This window comes from Manis pentadactyla, chromosome 5, assembly GCF_030020395.1.
Source record: "Manis pentadactyla isolate mManPen7 chromosome 5, mManPen7.hap1, whole genome shotgun sequence".
NCBI lineage: Eukaryota > Metazoa > Chordata > Mammalia > Pholidota > Manidae > Manis > Manis pentadactyla.
The window spans coordinates 32,695,623-32,718,596 of record NC_080023.1 but is presented as its reverse complement, the minus strand read 5'-3'; the positions used below and the strand labels follow the sequence as shown (position 1 = coordinate 32,718,596).

The 22,974-nt window shown below is 36.2% G+C and overlaps 1 protein-coding gene across 2 annotated transcripts in view; it reads left to right on the top strand.

Annotated features, from left to right (window-relative positions):
* Window positions 1-22,974, top strand: part of RFC1 (replication factor C subunit 1) — a 103,893-nt gene that overhangs the window by 28,837 nt on the left and 52,082 nt on the right. For both annotated transcript variants that reach the window (XM_036908494.2, XM_057502157.1), the window contains exons 2-4: window positions 11,159-11,287; window positions 14,605-14,677; window positions 16,262-16,384. In XM_036908494.2, the coding sequence (XP_036764389.2) occupies window positions 11,159-11,287; window positions 14,605-14,677; window positions 16,262-16,384 (325 nt within the window). The remainder of the gene's footprint in view (window positions 1-11,158; window positions 11,288-14,604; window positions 14,678-16,261; window positions 16,385-22,974) is intronic.

Below are 22,974 nucleotides of genomic sequence, written 5' to 3'. Positions count from 1 at the left end.
TGTATCCTATTGCTTTTGTATGTAGAGTTCTATAGCTGTCTATTAGGTCCATCTGTTCTATGTGTTGTTCAATGCCTGTGAGTCCTTACTTATTTTCTGTCTGGTGGATATCTCCTTTGGCGTGAATGGTGTGTTGAAGTCTCCTAAAATGAAGCAATGCATTTTATTTCCTACTTTAGTTCTTTTAGTATTTGTTTCACATATGCTGGTGCTTCTGTGTTGGGGGCATATATATTTATAATGGTTATATCGTCTTGTTGGACTGACCCCTTTATTATTATGTAATGTCCTTCTTTATCTCTTGTTACTTTCTGTGTTTTGAAGTCTATTTTGTCTGATACTAGTACTGCAGCACCTGCTTTTTTCTCCCTATTGTTTGCATGTAATATCTTTTTCCATCCCTTGACTTTTAATCTGTGCATGTTGTTGGGTTTGAGGTGAGTCTCTAGTAAGCAGCATATAGATGGGTCTTTTTTTTTTATCCATTCAGTGACAGTATGTCTTTTGATTGGTGCATTCAGTCCATTTACATTTTGGGTGACTATCGATAGGTATGTACTTATTACCATTGCAGGCTTTAGATTCTTGGTTACCAAAGGTTCAAGGTTAATTTCCTTGCTAGCTAAGAGTCTACCTTAACTCACTTTGTATGCTTTTACAAACACAATCTAAAGGTTCTTTTCTGTTTCTCCTCCTTTTTCTTCCTCATCCATTCTCTATATATTAGGTATCATATTCTGTAGTTTTTCTCTATCCCTTATTTGACTTTGGGGATAGTTAATTTAATTTTGCATTTGCTTAGTCATTAGCTTTTCTACTTTCTTTACTGTGGTTTTATTACCTCTGGTGATAGCTATTCAACCTTTGGAACACTTCCATCTATAGCAGTCCCTCCAAAATAGACTGTAGAGATGGTTTGTGGGAGGTAAATTCTCTCAGCTTTTGCTTTTCTGGGAATTGTTTAATCCCTCCTTCAAATTTAAATGATAATCTTCCTGGGTAAAGTAATCTTGGTTCCAGGCCCTTCTGCTTCATATCCTTAAATACACCATGCCACTCCCTTCTCGCCTGTAAGGATTCTGCTGAGAAGTCTGATGTTAGTCTGATGGGCTTTCCTTTTGTATGTGATCTTATTTCTGTCTCTGGCTGCTTTTAGCAGTCTGTCCTTATCCTTGATCTTTTCCATTTTAATTACTATGTGTCTTGGTGTTGTCTTCCTTGGGTCCCTTGTGATGGGAGATCTGTGGATCTCCATGGCCTGAGAGACTATGTCCTTCCCCAGATTGGGGAAGTTTTCAGCAACTACCTCCTCAAAAGACACTTTCTATCCCTTTCTCTCTCTCTTCTTCTTCTGGTATCCCTATAATGCGAATATTGTTCCGTTTGGATTGGTCACACAGTTCTCTCAATATTCGTTCATTCTTAGAGATCCTTTTTTCTCTCTGTGCCTCATCTTCTTTGTATTCCTTTTCTCTAGTTTCTATTTCATTTATCGTCTCCTCCACCGTATCTAACCTGCTTTTAATACACTCCATCATGCTGTTCAACGATTGGATCTCTGACCTGAATTCATTCCTGAGTTCTTGGATGTCTTTCCATACCTCTATTGGAATGTTGATGATTTTTATTTTGAACTCCCTTTCAGGAAGAGTCACGAGGTCCATATCATTTAAATCTTTCTTGCGAGTTGTATTAATAATTTTACTCTGGACAAGGTTCCTTTGGTGTTTCATATTTGTATATGGCGCCCTCTAGTGTCCAGAAGCTCTATTCTGGAGCTGCTCAGCCCCTCAAGCAATGTTGGGGGTCACAGGGAGCAGTATTGGTGCCTGGGGGGAGGAAAGAGCTGTTCCCTGATTCCCGGCTGCTGTGCCTGTCTCCACTGCCTGAACCAGTGGGCCGAGCATACATAAATAAGCTTTTGTCCCAGAGCAGTCGGGTATGGATCCCTGGTTTCCACAAGTGGTTGTAATCCCAGTCTCCCCAGGAACTCCGCCTGTTCCAGCTTTCCAACCCCGTAATCAGAAGAGTGTGATGAAAGTACCATGAAATGTAGGTTTGTGCTCCCCAGTGCAGGTCTCCAGAGCTAGGTATTCAGCAGTCCCAGACCTTCCACTCCCTCCCTGCTCAGTTTCTCTTCCTCCCGCAGGTGAGTTGGGGTGGGGGAAGGCTCGGGTCCTGCAGAGCCACAGCTCTGGTATGTTACCCCCTTCGGTGAGGTCTGTACGTTTCTCTAGGTTTATGCAGTCTGGCACCGTCTTCTTTCCTGTTGCTCTCTCAGGATTAGTTGCACCAACTATATTTTCTAATTGTATCCAGTTTTAGCAGGAAGCCTGTGTCTATCCTCTCACACCACCATCTTTAGTCCATCCTCTTAATGTATTTTTGAATTCTGTTTGCTAATATTTTGTTGAGTATTTTTGCATCTATGTTTATCAGGGATATTGATGTGTAATTTTCTTTTTTTGTGGGGTCTTTGCCTGGTTTTGCTATTAGAGTGATTCTGGCTTCATTGAATGAGTTTGGTAGTATTCCCTCCTCTTCTATTTTTTGGAAAACTTTAAGGAGAATGGGTATTATGTCTTCTCTGTATGTCTGATAAAATTCTGTGGTAAATCCGTCTGGCCCAGGTGTTTTGTTCTTGGGTAGTTTTTTGATTACTGATTCAATTTCCTTGCTGGAATTTGTCTGCTTAGATTTTGTGTTTCTTCCTTGGTCAGTCTTGGAAGGTTGTATTTTTCTAGGAAGTTGTCTATTTCTTCTAGCTTTTCTAGCTTGTTAGCGTATAGATTTTCATAGTAGTCTGTAATGATTCTTTGTATTTCTGTCGGGTCCGTCGTGATTTTTCCTTTCTTGTTTCTGATTCTGTTGATGTGTATAGATTCTCTTTTTCTCTTAATAAGTGTGGCTAGGGGCTTATCTATTTTGTTTATTTTCTCAAAGAACTAGCTCTTGGTTTCATTGATTTTTTCTATTTTCTTCTTCTCGATTTTATTGATTTTTTCTTATTTTTATTATGTCCCTCCTCCTGCTGACTTTAGGCCTCATTTGTTCTTCTTTTTCCAATTTCAATAATTGTGACCTTACATTTTTAATTTGGGATTGTTCTTCCTTCTTTAAATATGCCTAGATTGCTATATACTTTCCTCTTAGAACTGCTTTTGCTGTGTGCCACAGAAGTTGGGGCTTTGTGTTGTTGTCATTTGTCTCCATATATTGCTTGATGTCTATTTTAATTTGGTCGTTGATCCATTGATTATTTAGGAGCATGTTGTTAAGCCTCCATGTGTTTGTGGGCCTTTTTGCTTTCTTTGTACAATTTAGTTCTAGTTTAAACCTTTGTGGACTGAAAAGTTGGTTGGTAGAATTTCAGTCTTTTTGAATTTACTGAGGCTCTTTTTGTGGCTTAGTATGTGGTCTATTCTGGAAAATGTTCCATGTGCACTTGAGAAGAATGTGTATCCTCCTACTTTTTGGTATAGAGTTCCATCGATGTCTATTAGGTCCATCTGTTCTAGTGTGTTGTTCAGTGCCTGTGTGTCCTTACTTATTTTTTGTTTGGTGGATCTGTCCTTTAGAGTGATTGGTGTGTTGACATCTCCTAAAATGAATGCATTGCATTCTATTTCCTCCTTTAGTTCTGTTAGTATTTTTTTCACATATGTTGGTGTGCCTGTATTGCGTGCATATATATTTATAATGGTTATATCCTCTTGTTGGACTGAGCCCTTTATCATTATGTAATGTTCTTCTTTATTTCTTGTTACTTTCTTTGTTTTGAAGTCTATTTTGTCTTATACTAGTACTGCGACACCTGCTTTTTTCTCCCTATTGTTTGCGTAAAATATCTTTTTCCATCCCTTGACTTTTAGTCTGTGTATGTCATTGAGGTTGAGGTGAGTCTCTTGTAAGCAGCATAAAAATAGGCCTTGCTTTTTTATCCATTCTATTACTCTGTGTCTTTTAATTGGTGCATTCAGTCCATTTACATTTAGGGTGATTATTGAAAGATATGTACTTATTGCCTTTGTAGGCTTTAGATTCGTGGTTACCAGAGTGTCAAGGGTAGGTTGTTTACTAACTAACTGTCTAACTTAACTCTCTTATTGAGCTATTATAAACACAATCTGATGATTCTTAATTTCTCTCCCTTCTTATTCCTCATTTCTCTCCCTTCTTATTCCTACTCCTCCATTCTTTTATGCTAGGTGTTTTATTCTGTTCTCTTTTGTGTTTCCTTTGACTGCTTTTGTGTGCAGTTGATTTTATTTTTTGCCTTTAGTTAGTATTTGGTTTGTCTGCTTTCTTTGCTGTGATTTTATTTTCTCTGTTGACATCTATGTAGCCTCAGGTGTACTTACATCTAGAGCAGTCCATTACCTCCTGTAGAAGTGGTGGTTTGTCGGAGGGAAATTCCCTCAACTTTTGCTTGTCTGGGAATTGTTTAATCCCTCGTTCATATTTAAATGATAATCGTGCTTTATACAGTATTCTTGGTTCAAGGCCCTTCTGTTTCATTGCATTAAATATATCATGCCATTCTCTTCTCGCCTGTACGGTTTCTGTTGAGGAGTCTGATGATAGCCTGATGGGTTTTCCATGTAGGTGACCTTTTTTCTCTCTCTGGCTGCCTTTATTACTCTGTCCTTGTCCTTGATCTTTGCCATTTTAATTATTATGTGCCTTGGTGTTGTCCTCCTTGGGTCCCTTCTGTTGGGACTTCTTTGGGCTTCCGTGGTGTGAGAGACTATTTCCTCCCCAAGTTTGGGGAAGTTTTTAGCAATTATTTCTTCAAAAACACTTTCTATTCCTTTTTCTCTCTCTTCTTCTTCTGGTACCCCTATAATGCGAATCGTGTTCTGTTTGGATTGGTCACACAGTTCTCTTAATATTCTTTCATTCCTGGGGATCCTACTATCTCTCTCTGCCTCGGCTTCTCTGTGTTACTGTTCTCTGATTTCTATTCCTTAACGGTCTCTTGCACCTCATCCAGTCTGCTCTTAAGTCCTTCCAGAGATTGTTTTATTTCTGTATTCTCCCTCCTAACTTGATCCTTTAGCTCTTGCATAGTTCTCTGCAGGTCCATCAGCATGGTTATGACCTTTATTTTGAATTCTTTTTCAGGAAGATTGGTTAAATCTATCTTTCCAGGCTCCCTCTTGGTGGTTGTCTGGTAATTCTGGACTGCATCAAATTTGTCTGCCGTTTCATGGCGATAGAGGCAGTCGTAGGCAGGTGGCGCATATGTCATCTGGGAGAACAAAGTCTCTTCCTGCTTGCTGGTTGCCTTGCCCTTCTCCCCTGCCTGTGCCGTTTATGTGCATACAGGGAGCAGCTTCTGGTTTTATTTCCTGAGCCGCCGTGGCGTGGCAGCCATCAGGGCAGCCCAGAGTCCTCCAGGGAGTGGCAGCCGTCCTGGTTGTGCTCTCTTGTGATAATAGCGACCGTTTGTGCCCTGTCCCGGCTTCCTCTGTCTGTGCTGGGCAGCTGCGCGCTGTCAGGGCCTCTGAGTCTGGAATGGGCAGCTGTGGAGGAGGCTCTGGGTGGCTGCTGTGGGCGTGGCCGCTCTCAGGTTGCTCCCCTGCTGTGGAAGGCCCTGAGGGGGAATGAATGGGAGACTGTTTATCACCGTGAGGGGCTTCAGAGCTGCGCTGCTGGATAGGGGGTTAGGGCGCCTGAAGTTCCCTGGGATTACCAGCCTGCTGGGCCGAGTGTGCCAGGACAATTATGTCCAGCTGTGGAGCCCCTGTCCCTTTAAGACTTTCAAAAAGCACTCGCTTTTCTTTTGTCCCAGGGGCGCTGGCTGTGGGGACCCACTTGCAGGTTTTACTGTTCTGTTTCCCTAATATCCAGCACATTGTGCACTGTGTATCTGTGCTCTTGGTGCAGATGACTAGGGCTGGGTACTTAGCAGTCCTGGGCTCCCACTCCCTCTCTGCTCCGGCTCCTTTCCTCCCGCTGGTGAGCTGGGGTGGGGGCCACGCTCCTGTCATGCCGGGCCGCGTCATGTATCTTTCCCCCTTCATGAGGTGCTGAGTTCTCGCAGATGGAGATGTAGCCTGACTGTTGTACTGTATCTTCTGGTCTCTGTTTTAGGAATAGTTGTATTTGTTGTATTTTCAAAAATATGTATGGTTTTAGGAGGAGATTTACTCTGCCCTACTCACGCCGCCATGTTGACTCCTCTGTAGTAGGTCTGTTTTTTATTTCAAGTTGATTTCTATGTTCATTGAAGTAATTTAAGTTTTAATTTTTGGATCAGAAGTCCGTTGTAAAAAGTTGACTTCTCAGTGAATAGAAACCTGGTGAAAATGTCAAAATATTCAAATAAACCATTAGATGAGGCATAAACAGTCCTGCATGCTTCAGTTATCCCAATAATGCAGGTATGAAGGAGAAATTTTTTTAAACCTAGGTGATTATTTCCATCTTCTGTTTAGTTTTGCCAGTGGTGGTTTTTTATTTTTGGATCAGTTACCTGGAAATTTTGTGATAAAGTATTTCATTGAGAGAGTAGTCTGAGGTTCATATCATATAAGTATTACAACTTTCAGAATCTTACATCCTTGACACAACTAAGAATGGAAATGGGTCTTTTCACTGTCTTGGGAGCAGCATCTCAGGTAGACTGGATACGTGAATAGGGGAAGTGGTTTCTTTTCTGTTCCCCGTACTTCCTATAATCATCTCTTCCCCATTTCTATTTCCGTGCTGTGATTGATTTTGTATGTTCTTTTATTTCCTATGCTTTGCTTTATTTTCTAAAGACAAAAAGACAGTTAGCAGAAAGTAAAATGAAAGCTCTGTAGGAACAGAGATTTTGTTCTGTTTTATATCAAACACCAAGAATAGTTCTTGGACATGGAAACCTCTCAGTAAATATTTGTTGAATGACTAAATGAATGATTGAATGAAGGAAGTTAATGCAGACCCTTAAAATTCTTCCTAGGTAGAACCTGTTATTGTTCAAAGATTTTTCAGACTTTTCTTTTTTTCATTTGCTTCATTTTTTTCATTTACTTTTTTTCATTTTATATTTTTGATTTCTAAAAAAAAAAAAATAATTTGGTGAAACAAATTTGAAGAAGAGGAAGTATCCTACTAAAAATGAAAAGTATTTTTTTTTGCAGCTACAATACTGTAATGTGACAATAGAGTATCATACTATAAGGGTCAGTTATAGAAAGTCAACTTTAATGATTTAGCTCAGAAATGATACAATAAGTGCTAATACCTTCTTAAAATTTCTTAAAAAGAAATTTTTAAGTCATAGCAAAAAAACTACAAAAAGATTATTTTAATATACAGTCTTTAAAAACAATTATGATTTTCATTTTTCATAATCAAGAACCTCTGAGCCCAGGTGTGAAGGTCAGTGACCTTAGGAATAACTGCCCGTGTGTTCCATCAGTATTAATTGTCTTTCCAGTCTGAGGTACTGGCCCTGTATTTGAGATACAGTGGTAAGATAGCCTGTTGAATGGAGCTTAGGGCAGTACATTCAAACTCAGATTTTTATGATTATCAAAAGTATTTCTTACTAATAATTTTAGGACCCCGTTCAGGTGTTGGTTTTCTTGAGGAGCCATCCCTGAGACAGCCTGTATTAGGTAGTCCTGGTGCCCTTGGGGTTTTGTGATTATCACTGTCTCAGCACTGTTTTGTATTTAATTCTTATTATACTAATTTGTCTCCTAGGTAGCTTTATGAGGGCATTTTCCTGTTTGTGTCCTAAGTCCCTGGCACAGCGCCTGCCTGTAAGCATACAAAGATCAAATTGTATCAGGAACGATGATAAGGGGAAGGTCACATTGCTAATTGTGGAGTATGGCTAGTTTTGCATAGGTCCTTAGAGTTACGGGAAAACTATGAGGTAGTGGGAGTCAATGGAAAACTAAACGAGATTGGGGTCAGAGGACCAGGTTCCATTCTAGGGGTTTTTGGTGTGCTACCTCTAATCTCCATAGAAAAATCTGTGAGGCAAGTAGTGTCATGAGGAAACTAAGGGGCAGAGAAGTTAAGTAAGTCATCCCAGGTGTCCTTTAGTAAATGGTAAAACTGACAAAAAGCCTGTGTTTGTCTGACTTAATTCCACTTCCTCATTTATAAAATGGAAATTGATCATTCTGTTTTCCCTATTTACCTCATAGAATCATCCAAAGAGATAAATCTGTATCTAGTAGCTATAAGTAAAAGCATGAAAAACTTGTTTTTATTAGCTGTCTGTGCTTTGTTTTGACTTTGATGTGATTTTTGCCTATATCTTTGCCTTATTTGAACTGACCTGCTTGTTCAATTAGTAACTGTTGAAGAGGTAAGGAGAGTTAATTATTCTCTTTTAGTTACCCTAAATAAAAAAAAATACCTTTATTTCTTTTAGAAATGGAATTCCTGGGACAAAGGGTTTGCACATTTAAAATTTAGATAAGTATTTCTGATTGTCCTCCAGAAAGGCTGTAACAGTTTTTCCTTTTATTAGCAGTGTAGTGTGAGCATGTTTCCCCATATCTTTGACATATCTGGGCAATATCGACCTTTTAATACTTGAGAAAAATAATCGGAATTTATTTACTATTTGGGAAGAAGTTGGGCATCTTTTTATGTTTCTTGGTTATTTATGTTTCTTTTATGATTTGCCTACTAGTAGCTTTTATTTTTCTACTTGGTTATCTGTTATTGATTTGTAGGAACCTTTTTATATATAACATGTTGTAGATATTTTCAAGTTAGTTGCTTGTATTTTAACTTTGTTCATGGCATCTTTTGTTTTATTTTTATGTAGTCAAATCTGTCTTTATGGATGGTTTCTAGCCTTAATGTTCTGCTTAGAAGGCCTTCCCTTTGCCATGATTATAAAAGTAAACTTAAAATTGTGTTCCTTTTTCTACTCATATACTCAGTAGAATTACTCCATGCAGGTAAGAGTGATGTTTAAATCCATTATTTGGGAGCATGGTTAGCCACTAGACTTGTTCTTCTTCATTTCACAAAATCTGTAAAGACCTTGGCTTACTAGACAGGGAATGTTAATTGAGGAGTAAGGTGAAGTAGCACCATAAATTAAGGCCAAATTGGTGACCTTTGCCTCAACACAATATGGCTGGCTGCTCATGTTGGAGATAATGTTAAAAGTGTGAGTAGATTAGCTTTCATTCTGATAAAAATTATTTTCTAAATATTTAGGTTTTTAGTGTATATTGATTTAGATTTCTGTAGTTTATGTTTTGCCATCAGACTATAATGGCATGGGGAGTGTTGGGGAGTAGGGTAAAGGGGAAGTAAAGTAAATGAAAGAGGATGTGGCTAGAAAGAACCACTTAGGAAAGAAAGACTGTGTAACAGTATTGAGGAGTGTCAATGAGGTATAAAAATCAGAGAGCTCAATGTTAGCAACAATTCCATTTCCTGAGTTATGTTTTGTTTTTCTTTTCCTGGGGGTCTTGAGCATTTACGGTCCTAATACAGACTGAAAACCACCACTCACTTTAACCTGATTCTTAATATTCAGTTTTGGTATTTACATGGTGCACATGCACTGTGTGTGTTTTGAAACAACCAGAATCACTTGGTAATTTCAAAGTGAAACTCTGCTGTAAAACTCTCATTTCCGCCAGAAGCAATAGAATTAGTAGTTGTCAGCCACAAACGCAATTCTTTGCAAACTATGGGAAGATTGTGGCTTTCTTTATTGTCCATCTCTTCTTTAGCATCAGGCACAAATGTCTCAGTTCATAGCTGAAGTATCCATTCTGTAAACTGTTTATTTTTTTGACTTAGGTCTTATGAGGATGAATTTGTGACTTTTCTATATTAAGAAATTTACAGAAGAGGGTATCAAATCAGGGAAGTCTGTAGTCTTTTAAAAAATTTTAACATGTCTGTGTACCTCATTTCTCTGTTTTGTTTATTGGCTTTGCTACAAAGCTATTTGTGTGTGCGTTAACATACTTGTTTTGACATTTTAAGAGTATGACAATGACTGCTAGGAACTAGGAAATAATAGTTAACTTTTGACACTTCACAAAATACTTTTAACAGGTATTTTCCTCACCACAATAAGGAGAGAGGTTGGAACAATTAAAATTATTGAAAACTCAGGCTTATAAACAAGCTCTTTGAACCCAATTCTTTGGAATTCAGATCCTAAGTTCTCACTATTCTGTCTTCCTTACAACCTTGCCTGTGAATCAGATGATTGTAAATTGAGATGTTTCAGTGATGTGAAGGGATAATAGTTCATAAATGAAGGGAAAGGAAAGTTTTTATTGAGGCAAAATTGTGATAGATGCATAATTAATCTTAATAAAGAGTAGGTAGTATTAGGCCTGCTTTACTGATGAAGAAACAGATTAAATTAGAGTAACTTGCTCAAGGTTACACTGATAGAAATCACTAGATCAGAGATTCAAACCAGGGCTTTCTGATTCTAAGGTCTATTCCCTTTTCTCTATACCATAGTTCCTTCAGAGCTAAAATCTCAGAACGTAGGGAAGAATGCACATGCAATGGATAAGAAAAGTGATTTTAATAATAAATCACATTATAAATTGTGAAAATATTGTAACTGTTTCAGTATGATTAATTTGAACTCCACAGTTTAACATAGAGTAGAATAATTAAAGAGAATATTGTAATAAGTTTTAAATGTTTTTATTTCAGTGTTTGAGAAAATATAAAGGAAAATAATGTTAAGGTTCTTAGTTATAAAGGTCTTAAATTATCAAGAGTTGTGTTATTCTCTCATGTACATCTCATGGGCAAGGATTGATTATAGGGCAAAGATGTATCTTCAATTTTTATTTTCTTTCCTGCTGTGCCTGGGATGATGGGGTGAGTATGTGCATGCATGATCAGTAAGTACTTGTTCCTTGCCTCCTTAGTAATTGCTTTTTAGCTGTTGTTAACAAAAATTTCATTTACTTATTTTTGCCGTTTTGGGCCCGATTCTGGGAATTAATATTGCTTTTCATTAGGCAAATTATTTTTACCTTAGGTAATTTTGCCAGTTAACTTTTGCATATAAAAATAATACTGTTGCGCACACTGAACTGTCTTGCTATGAAGAAATTACTGAGGCTAAGCCAGTGTGTGTTCCTTTTGACAGTTAAAATTATATTTTGTCTAGTTACTGTTTATGAATTTCCTTGTTTGCTTTTAGGATATTCGGAAATTCTTTGGGGCTCTACCTAGTGGAAAGAACCTTGTAAGTGACTCAGTAAAGAAGAATGATAAGACAAAGTCTGCTGAAGAAACTTTAAAAACAAAGAAAGGAATAAAGGAAATCAAGGTCAGTTTTACAGGTATAATTCTGAATTGTGTAAAAGGTTAAATCAACTCAGTTCCTAGACTTGATACATTGGGAGCCTCAAGTAAATATAGTTTCAACTCATTTAGAAGAGGGGAAAAAAGTAATAAGGTGCTTCTCACTTCTAATAATTATATCTTACTACGTTCATAGCTTGGTGTTTTCCTGAAGTAGAGATGGAAAGCTTTACAGTTTTAATACCAAAATTTGGTCATAGAGACATGAGCCCCAGGTGAATAGTGTACTTCTGGCAAGGGATGGCTTTGGAGGAAAATTTTATTTTCTCCCTGTCCTCCTTGGGCCTCAAAGAAATTAAGATACAACTTTACTATGGAAAGCAGGCAATGGCCACAATAATGAATCTCAGTTAGTACTGTTCCAGTCTATGTAAAATTTAAGAATTTTGCAATTCTACAGGTCTCTTTACCACCACCCCAGCGTTTATGTCTTAGTTGTCATATGTATTACATCTACATATATTAATATTCCAAATTCAGTGTAATAATTTTGTTCCAAAGGGACATGTGTTTTATTAAAAAAATTGAAAGGGAAAAGTTGATCATTTATATTTCTGGGTCTATCTGAATTTCCATTGAATATTTTCTTTAAATGTGAGGGATTTTCTTAAGCATTTCTTGTAGTGTAGGTCTGCTGGCAATGAATTATGTAAGTTTTTATCTAAAAATGTCTTTGTCGTCATTCTTGAAGGATGATTTTGCTGGATATGGAATTTTGGTGATAGTTTTTTGTTTCAGCACTTTAAAGATGTTCCACTGTCTTTTGACCTCCATTTTTCATGGTGAGATACTAGCAGTCATTCATTTTGTTTTCTTTTGTATGTAATATGATTTCTCGTGCCGCATTACAGATTTTTCTCTTTACCTTTTGTTTTTAGCTTTGAGTATGATGTGCCTGGATATGATTTTTTTGTTTTTATCATGTTCAGGGTTTTCTGTGCTGCTTGTATCAGTATACATACCTTTTATCAAAGTTGGGGATTCTTGCCATTATTTCTTCAACTATATTTTGCTTAATTAACTCTGCATTTTTGGGATTCCAATTATAAACATCTTAAAGTTGTGATAGTCTCACAGATCATTGAAGCTTGTTCATTTTTGTTTTTCTTTTTTCATCTGCACTTGAGATTGGATAGTTTCTCTGTTACTATCTTAAAGTTCATTGACTCTTCTGTCTTACCTCCAGTTTGCTGTTGAGCCTGTTTAGTGAATATTTTAAATATTGTATTTTTCGGTTCTAGAATTTCCATTTGGTTCCTTTTCATAGTTTTTGTTTTTTCCCTTTATGATCTTCAGTGTTACTATGATAGCTGCTTTAAAATTCTTATCTGCTAATTCTAGCATCAGGGTTATATTAGAATTGGTCTCTATTAAATGCCCTTTTTCTTGAGTCGGTGGCTCATGTGTTAGTCAGTTTGGGCTACCATAACAGCATACTGTAGGCTGGATGGTTTAAACAACAGAAATTAATTTTCTTACAGTTCTGAAGACAAGAAGTCTATGATTAAGGTTCCATACAATTCAGTTTCTTTGAGAGCTCTCTTTCTGGCTTGAAGATAGCTACCTTCTTGTGTTTTTACATAGCCTTTTCTCCGTGTGGGATACTCTTCTCTTACTTTTGAGTTATTGTAGTTTCTAACTCTTGTCTTCTAGTCCAGTGATGTTTTTGAATTACAATGGTTCATTCATCTCATTTTCTTGCAAGCTACTTGTTTGTATGTTTCTGAAGTTTTAATATAATGGATAGGTATATGTTTCTACCTTATAATTGATTACACTGAGTTTTTTTGCTGTTTGCTTTCTTGATACTTTTTGGGAAAATTTGAGTATGTTTAAAGTGTGATGTATAACTGCAAAATATTAATAATACCTTTTGAATATGTTAGAAATGTGACATATAATTAAAAAATACAAATAATACCTTCTGCCTTGGTTTTATTTAGTTTTCTAGTAGGCATTTGGTACTAGTGGTCTCATAACTCCTCAGCCTTTATTTCTTTCTCTTTTGTTTTGAGGAAGCACTTGCCTGTAACATGACATCCTTTTATTCTTTGTTGTATATAGGTTAGTGTTGTAAGTGGAGCCGAATAATAATACAGCTTTTCCTATAATTCTTTCTTTTCCATCTGATACAATTATTGTCTGGCCTATTCTTTTTTTTGAGAAATAATTGACAAACAAACAATCACTATATAAGTTTGAGGTGTACAATATGAAGGTGTACAATATGATACATCTGTTTTGAAAAGATAAGCACAACAGGTTTAGTTAACATCCGTTATCTCATATAGATAAAATAAAAAAGAAAAAATACTTTTCCTTTTATGAGAACTCTTAGGATCTACTCTCTTACAACTTGCCTATATATCATATAGCAGTGTTAGCTATAGACATTATATTGTGCGTTGTATCCCTAGAACGTATCTGTCAACTGGAAGTTTGTAGCTTTGACCACCTTCCCCTTCCTGCACTCCCGCCACCTTTGATAACAATCTGGTCTCTATGAATTTGGTGGGGCTTTTGTTGTTGTTGTTTTTAGATTTCACATATGAGATTATATAGTATTTGTCTTTCTTTGTCTGACTTATTTTCACTTAGCATAATGCCTTTAAAGTCCATCCGTGTTGTTGGAAATGGTAGGATTTCCTCATTTTTTATGGCTGAATAATACTGTTGTATATACTACAACTTCATCCATTTATCCATTGATGGACATTTAGGTTGTTTCTGTGTCTTGGCTCTTGTAAATAATGTTACAGTGAACATGAGAGGGCAGGTCTCTTTTAGAGTTAGTGTTTTCATTTCCTTTGGATGTATTTCCCAGAATGGAATTGCTGGGTCATTTGGTAGTTCTATTTTTAATTTTTTGAGGAATCACCAGCTGTTTTCGTTAGTGGCTGCACCAATTTACAATCCCACCAACAGTGTGCAAGGATTCATTCCCTTTTCTTCACATCTGTACCAGCGTTTGTAATCTTTTTGTCTTTTTGATGATTGGTCTGGCCTATTCTACAGCCTAATTAATTAGGACATTATTGACATTTTGGGCTGGATAATTCTTTGTTGTGGAGGGCTGTTGTGTGCATTGTAGAAGATGTTTAGTAGCATCCCTGGTCTACCTATTAGACACCAGTAACACCCCCAGCTCTGAGTTAGGACAAGCAAAAATGTGCCCTGGTGGGTTAAATTCCCCCTGGTTGCAAATCACTGAGCTCAAGATAATGAAAAATGGCTAAGTTATATAGACCTCTTCATGTTCTAATTATACTGTGATATTCATAGGTAAATAGTTCTTGTAAAGATGACTCCAAACAGAAGCAACCAAATAAGAAAAAGAGGATCATCTATGATTCAGGTAAGACTTCTTCTGAGGAGCTTTTAATTTTGAAAATTATTTTATATCCCTTAGAACAGTGTTTTCCACACTGATGTTCCGAGACACACAGCTCTTTGTGATGTTAATAGATGCCTGAGGAGAGAACTCTGTGCCCAAATCAAATTGAAAACATTTTCATTATACTGTAAAATTGATCATAGCCTAAGCATATTATGTATTAAAGATCTGTTCAGAGGAGGATACAGTGTAAGTAGCATGTCTCAAACTTACTTTGATTATGTGTATTTATTTTTTGAAGTAGTCATGTTCTCTTCCAGCTGAGGTTTTTTGAAACAATTTGAAAGATAGTGCCTTAAATATTGCTTTAAAAACAAAAGCCTAGAATTTAATTTTTTGCTTTTGATCTGGTCCTTTTTTGTTGCATTTAGAAAGGAACAAATAATTTAAAAGCTTTTCTTTGGATATACTTTTAATTCTTTTGTGCATGCCTTTTATACTATGTTAAAATAATGGTAGAACTCTGAAAGTTTTAGGGTTTGTTTTTGTGGAGAAGATCCATCTGGTGTGAATTCTTAAAATTAAAAATATATTCTAAGGAAGCATTTATAGATTGTCAGGATTTGACAGTGATAGCAAATTTTCTGACTCAGTTCTGCAAGTACTTGAGTGTTTATTGTGAGTTTTTTAATGCTTTATACTTTGAGGAATTTGAAATAAGTACATAACCTCATTCCCTAGGAGTTTGCATCTTTCAGGAAACTGGAAATTTAATTGTTTGATACAATTTAGAACAGTATGAGACAGGATTTGTAAATGCATGGTGCGGAGGAAGACGAACGACACCAAAGTTTATGAAACTTATTTCATACCAGGGACTATACTAGATACTTTCACTTTGTCTTGATTTCTATTTAAGTGCTCTGAGTGATTAGGTGTGTGGTAGACTGAATAATGGCCCCCAACATGCCCTAGTTCCTATAACCTATGGATATGTTAGGTTACATGGCAACAGGAAATGAAAGGTGTAGGTGGCCAGAAGATTGATAATTAGATGACCTTAAGATAGGGGGACTATCCAGGATTACTCAGGTGGGCCCAATAATGTAGTCCCAAGGAAGAGGAAAGTGAAAGAAGAGTGAGAGAGATTTTCACTGTGACAGGTCAGAGGACCAGAGAGATGACAGCATGAGAAGGACTTTGCCTGATGTTGCTGCTTTAGAGGTGGAGGAAGCGGGCCAGGAGAGTGCTGGCAGTCACTAGACACTGGAAAAGGCGAGGAGATGGATTCTTCCCTGGAGTATCCAGAAAGGGTCACAGCCAAACTGACATCAATTTTAGCCCAGTGAGACCCATACTGGATTTCTCACCTTCAGAACTATATGATAATACATTTGCATTATTTTAAGTCGTTAATTTTGTGGAGATTTGTTACAGAAACAAGAGAAAAGATTTAACACTGGGTAGAAGTAATCTATGAGAATTTGCAAAAGGGGTTTTCCTTGAAAAGGGCCTTGAGAAATTGGTTGAAAATAACCACCTTAAATACATACTGTGTCGTATTATTTGTTTTCCAGAGCTGTTTTATTTTCTTCTCATGTACAGATTCAGAATCTGAGGAGACAGTGCAGGTGAAAAATGCCAAAAAGCAAGCAGAAAAATTGCCATTGTCTTCTAAACCTGGTAAAATTCTACGCCAGGATCCTGTTACATACATTTCAGAAACAGGTAAGGGTACTGAATATATGTATTGTTTTATAGAGAAGCAGTGTGTGTTATATTCTTGAGCTTCTCATTGGTGTCTAAATGTACCTTCTTCACTTTGAGTTGAATTTGTCTTCCCTGTTTTGCTTTGTTGAATAACTGTCAGGGGAAGGCTGTCATCATCTTTGGCATTTTCTGTGTGTTAAGGGCCAGTTACAGGGGAATATTATTGGGTTGTTTAAAAATTTTTTTTAATGTAATTTTTTAATCTTGCATGCTGAAGTTAAAAGTGTATAATGATTATTCACATTTGTGATTATAATCTAGCACAGATCTGACCTGAATTCCTTATATTCTATGGAGACACTAATGATTTTAGCATTAGTTTTTAAAAAAAAGTAATTGTTTTGTACTTACATTTATTTATTTGAACTGTTTTGAGTGGTCAAAAAGCAAAAGACATTTATAAATAATTGTGCACTCTTCTTAAGATTTCATGATATAAATAATTGTTTCATAGATAGTAATCTTTTAAGGTGAGTCACCCTGAATTATATTGTCATTTTAGGGGAGAAAACTCAGATGGTTGTTTTGGACAGTCATTTTGGTTCCACTGTTTTTAGCTCCCAGGGGAGATCATAATAGGAATAAAAGGTCAGCTGTATTAATCTTCAAATTCACAGAGCCTGTTGAGTCCTATATAGAAACGCTTGAAGGTGTCATGAGAGCATCTGATACCTCACTGGTTTATTCATATTGAGGACAACCTCTGAAATAGCCCTCTGCCATTTGTACTCCTAGTGAAGTGAATATACTTGGTTTGAAGAGACAGGGTAAAAGCTGCATAACTGTTTTGGCACAGCATGTTACTATTTATATTCCATAGATATTTAGTGGATGTCTTTTACATCCCAGATATTAGGTGCTGGAGATTACAAAAGATGACTAAAGACTCCGAAGTAGTGGACTGGCCTGAGGCCACAGTATGCAACAGTCAGGGAGAGGGCATGATGGAGTGGCTAGATTTGGTGTTGCCCTTGAAGAATGAGCAGGTGATGGAGGGGAAGAACATGTCAGGTTGGGGATGGGACTATTTAAGGCTCAGTGTCCAGCACAAGGCTTATGTTTATAGAATTCTGAAGTTCATAGGATACTGAAGAGATGGCTTGCCCATGTGTTGAGAAGTAATGGGAAGTAGGATTAGGGAAGACCTTGACAGCCAGATGCATTAATTTAGATTTAACGTAGCAGGGAAAATGGAGCCATTAAAGTTCTTGAACAGAGTTGTGGAATGATGAAAATGGTATTGAAGGGTGATTGTTAGATTCTTAGTATTCAGAGTAAGATGGAGCATAGAGAAACCATAACTAGGGAGGTCAAGAGGCATTTATGGTGGTCGGGGAGTGAAGTAATGAAAATCTTAGAAAGCTAGCAATAGTGAGACTGATGTATGAACATTTTGAGAGATGAGTTACAGATTAGGTTTTCTGATTATGTGTGGGCTTCATTCAGCCATGCCATGGTCTATTTTTATTAGGATAATTGGAGAGTTGATGACACTAGCATGATTGAAGTTTTTTTTGCTTTTAAAGTAACCGTTTTATTAAGATGTAATTCACATACTGTACAGTTCACCTTTTAAGATTTTAATGTAATTGGAGTATGCAGATAAAAGCCAAGATTTTCAGAGATACAAGTAACGATAAAACTTTGCTTACATGTGTGGGCTGTTACTTGAGAGTATGAAGGTATTCATAGTAGATAATTTGGTCAGTAAGCAGGGGGTGGAACTGGAAGGCCCTTGCTTTGTAGAAGGAACCTGAGACTGCAAGGTTGGAAGCCCTGTCTGGAGGGTACACATCCTTGGTTCCCATCTAACAGCTGTGTGACTTTGGGCTAAAGCTCAGTGAGCTGTCTCCCTTTCTGTAAAGCAGGAACACTAATTGAATTGGCTTGTTGGAAAAGCTTAATGGGATGATGCATGTAAAAAGGACCAAGACCCAATGCCTGAAACATAATAGGCAGTCAAAAGGAAAAAAAGAAAGACAAAAGAAGTCTGCAGATGAGCTTTGTAGGTTCTCAGAGACATTGATTTAATAGAGTTGTTCCAGTGATCAAAGACAAAATGTAAGTGATGTAAACAGTTTCTGTAAAATTTTTGGTAAGCTGAGGTATTTCTTTGCTATGGCAGGAGGTAGATTGACTCTTTAACCTTTTTGTTCTATTGCTAAATATCTGTTCAGGCACATTGTGCAAATTCACTCTCCAGGAGACCCCCCTCTTGGATCTGGCCACCTTTGTGAAGTTTTGAATTTGTGGGAGGGAAGCTAAAAACAGTGTGATGATAGGTGTATTATGTAACTGAAGGTGGTGTGATCAAGCTTTCCAGTGACAACCTGAAAACGTCAAAGTTAGTGTGCAGACAGTGATGGCCTTCACCTGTGGATCAGTTGGCTATCGTTATCTTGTTATTTTAGGTACACAGAAGAGTCAGATAATTTAAGCTCTGATACAGCTTTTCTTTAACACGAGATTGTTTATTTCAGACGGGGTCTTTTTGAATGTTATTTTCTGAAGAGATATATAGCATTTTATTTGAACTTTTTGTGAACATTAGCAGTGTTTATGTCATTCTGCCAATGGCATGTACATGTTAAAGTGAACATTGTCCCCTTGCTTTAGCTAAAACTTTGAGGTACAATGCACCCATCTAATATGATGCTCAATATTACATAGTACTTTTTTTTTCTAAGAATTGAGATATAGAAAAGAAGCTAGCTCTTTTCTCTCCTGTTTTGTCTTCTCATATATTTTTATTCCGTGAAATGATAGGTGAATGGGAGGAAGATAGACCCTTTTTTTTCCCTCCCTAAAAGAGAATGAGACTGTTGGAAAGAAGCCCACAGTAAAATTAGCATGATAAAATCAGAACTTTAATGAGTTTCAAAAAAGAAAAAATGTGACTTTTTAAAGTTAATAAATTAACTGGAAAATTCTTGACCTTAAAATAATTCTTTACTTTTTAAAAAACTAAAGCTGTAATTTTTCAATACTGGGTCATGAATAAATACTCACATTGTAAATATACAAGTATAATAGTATAATGAGGTTAAGTAAAATATTTGTGGTAATAATAGTTTAAAAATTTAATCTAAAATTGTGTTGTTTATTTGATGATTACAGCTTCTTGTGGAAAAGGATTACATGACAAGATTCAGTTTTAAAAACCTGTTAGTTCCAGAAGGAATAATTTTTGCTTCATTATTCCATATTTTATCCTTTGTAATCCAACCTTTGTTTTTGTTTTTTTTGTATTTTTCTTGCAGTATAGCAGGTGTAGTGTTGAAAACCATGAGCTTCTGAGTTAGACTGCCTGAGTAAAACCTTCATTTACCTTCCTGTGTCTTTGTTTCCTCATTTGTCAGAAGCTTTTGCAATGTCAAATGAGATACTGCTTGAAAAGCTCTTAAAATAGAGTCTGGCATGTAATAAATGTGCAATAAGTATTAACTGTTATTTTTATATTTCAACTTTATTGTATACTTACATCTGCCTTTAAAGACTATGCTAAAGACATTTTGCTTTTGTTTAACTACTTAGGGCTTTCTGCTGATTATGAAACTGCTTTAGAAATATAGAAACTGTATTTGACCCACTTAAGTTGTAGATTTGCTTTGTCCAGGAGGTCAGTCTAGAGAATTACTAGTTATACATGGCTGTTGAGCACTGGAAATACGATTAGCTCAAACTGAGTGTTGTAAGTATAAAGCAGATTTCAAAGACTTAGTGTCAGAGAAGAGTAACTTATCTTAAATTTTTTAGTATTGATTACATGTTGAAATGATAGTGATTTGGGTATATTGGGTGAAATAAAATATATTATTCAAATTAACTTCATCTGTTCTTTTTTAATGTGGTTATGAGAAAAATTTTAAACTACACATGTAGCTTGTATTTTATTCCTGTTGCGCAGTGTTTTATAAATGATAGAATATTTAGGAAATGACCTTAATTTATAAAACAACCTACTTCGAGAGCTTTTGCTTATATTATTTTACAATTCTTTAGGCTATATTATTATACAGATCTTCAAGCCTGCCATTTAGCTCCATAACATGGTTTTTTCATCATCACTCTGTTTGATTAAATTTGTCTTGTCTTATTGATTTTTAAAGTATTTTAACTACATTAATCTCCTAAATTACAGGAAAGGGGAAAAGTTGCTTATAAATATCTTCATAGCTAACCATTGACTCTAGTAAAATGTTCTTGTAGGTTGGTAAAAACCCAAATACTTGTTTTACTGGGTAAATATATTTACTTTTAGCTGTTTAATGAAGTGAGAGACCTTGAGTTTTGTTTGGCAAAGATGACCTTTTATTATGCAGTTTCATCAGGGGCTGGTGTTTGGTCAAAAATGGTGGGGGTTTTCCCTGTTTTGAGAATTATGACTGGGAATTTTTATTGAGCACATAACAGAGGCAGTTAGTGCTTCTGAAATTATAATTATTTTCAAGATTTTAAATGGGAAAACATTGGGAATGTGGTATTCTTTAGGTTACTATGTAATATCAGTGACCTGTGGCTTAGGAAAATAGCAGCAGAAATTATTACTGGGGATGTATGTGTAATGTTCTTTCTGCTAATTTTTAAGGACAGAGTTTTGTGTGCCAGACAAATAAGAATAGATTCTGTATAGGATAGAGAGCTCTTCTTAGATTTTTTCAGGGAAATACAGAGTGACTGAGACAGAAAATTTTCTTGAAGTGAAAGGAAGCTAAGAACTGTGTATTAACATTTCTTTGATTATACTGTTCAGGAATTGATTAGTGTACTAAGGCTCTATAAAAGAAACTAAGTTGAGTTAAACATAGATTAATATTATTTAAAATTACCTAAGTAACATATTAACACATTCTTACTGGAAAAGAAACAGTTCAGATAAAAATGTTTTTCATTCCCGTATCCTTCCCTTTTACCTTGCATAGCTATGATACACACACATATGTACATATATATATATATATATATATACACACACACATGTATTTATTTGAGTGGCATTTTATTGTGAAATTTTTGCAGCTTGCTTTTTCATAACTGTCTTTGACTCCCTCCCTCCCTTCCTTCCCCTCCTTGCCTCCACTTTGTCCCTCCCTTAGTCTCTGTCTCTTTGTTCTTTCTTTCAATACGGAATGATCCCTATCTCATTCTTTTACACTTTTGCATAGAACTTTTAACAGTGTGCATTTACTTTTTCTCACGTTCTTATTTTAGAGATTGGATTATTGACGTGAACTTACTAGTTCATGCTTCTTTGTAGTATAATTAACTATCAGTAAATGAGCAGTTCACAGTAAGAAAATGATCACTTAGAAGAGAGTAGTATTTCTTTAGGTTAAGAATGTCATTTATCCACTTATATTATGAAGAATAGAGGGAGGGGCTGGGGCTTCCACTTTCTGCATCTGGGCACAGTGCTTTTATGAGGGTCTCCCACCACCAGCATTTTCCTTTTCCTTTTGACTTTTATTAACCTTATGAATAGAAACATCACTAATAATTTTTTTTAACATATGCTTCTATTGTCAGCTGTTTCTATTTCTCAGGTTGAGAAAAGGAGCTTTATATTTATCCTTATTAAATTTTTATCTGAAATAAACTCCTACTTTTTTATCTTGTTAGAGTACATACTGACTCCAGGCTTTTGTATCCTGATTCTATCATCTATTTCTTTTTATTTTAAAATTCAATACTTTAATTATATTGCATCTTCATTTATTTATTCAACAAACCTATGTGTTTACTCTGTATGTACAGCAGTGTATTGGACAATATGTTTGTTTCTAGTATTCATCTCATGTACTTGTCCTGTAACTCAGAGTAACTGAGAGCTTAGGCCAGCATAGTTTATTCTTAGTTTGCAACTCTGTCTGGTTCTGTTGAATACTCTCCTTTTGACCTGCTCTTGATATTATTGCACAGAACTGTCACCAGACCTTTCCTCTTCTATAGGTCTGTGGGTGGCGATTTGCCTTTTACTTTTCTACGATTTGGACTTCATTTCTCCTCTTTAAGCTTTAGGGACTTACTCCATTTTATATGATGATTCAGAGGCCACTGATATTGCTTTTAGCAGTTTTATTCACAAATTCACATTGACCCAACATCTTTACAAGATCTAGAAGCTTTCAAAAAAAATTTTTGCCTTGTTTGTTCTTCAGTCCTTTTTGAATAATGCACATTATGAGGCCCTAAAAAATTAAGTGGCGTATGGAGAAGGAGGACTGAAAAGGATATAGGGGATAATGAAGCCCTAGAGAATCTGGAATGATTATTGAGGTTCTGAAGCATCTTGAAAATTAGCAGACTGTTTTTCTAGTGATAGATACTTTGCTATCAGGCACTTGTGTGAGAGACGCAGGATTGTATTCCAGAATGCCAAGGAAGTAGAATTATGTTATGAAAATATCATTAAGTGCTAACAAAATGATACACAGGTAATTTATCCTTGACTTTAATACTGAGGCAAGCATTTTTACCTCCTCTCCTGTTTGGAGAAGTGGAATATGAATGGACGTGGGGAATTGCATTACTGAATCACTCCCTTAACT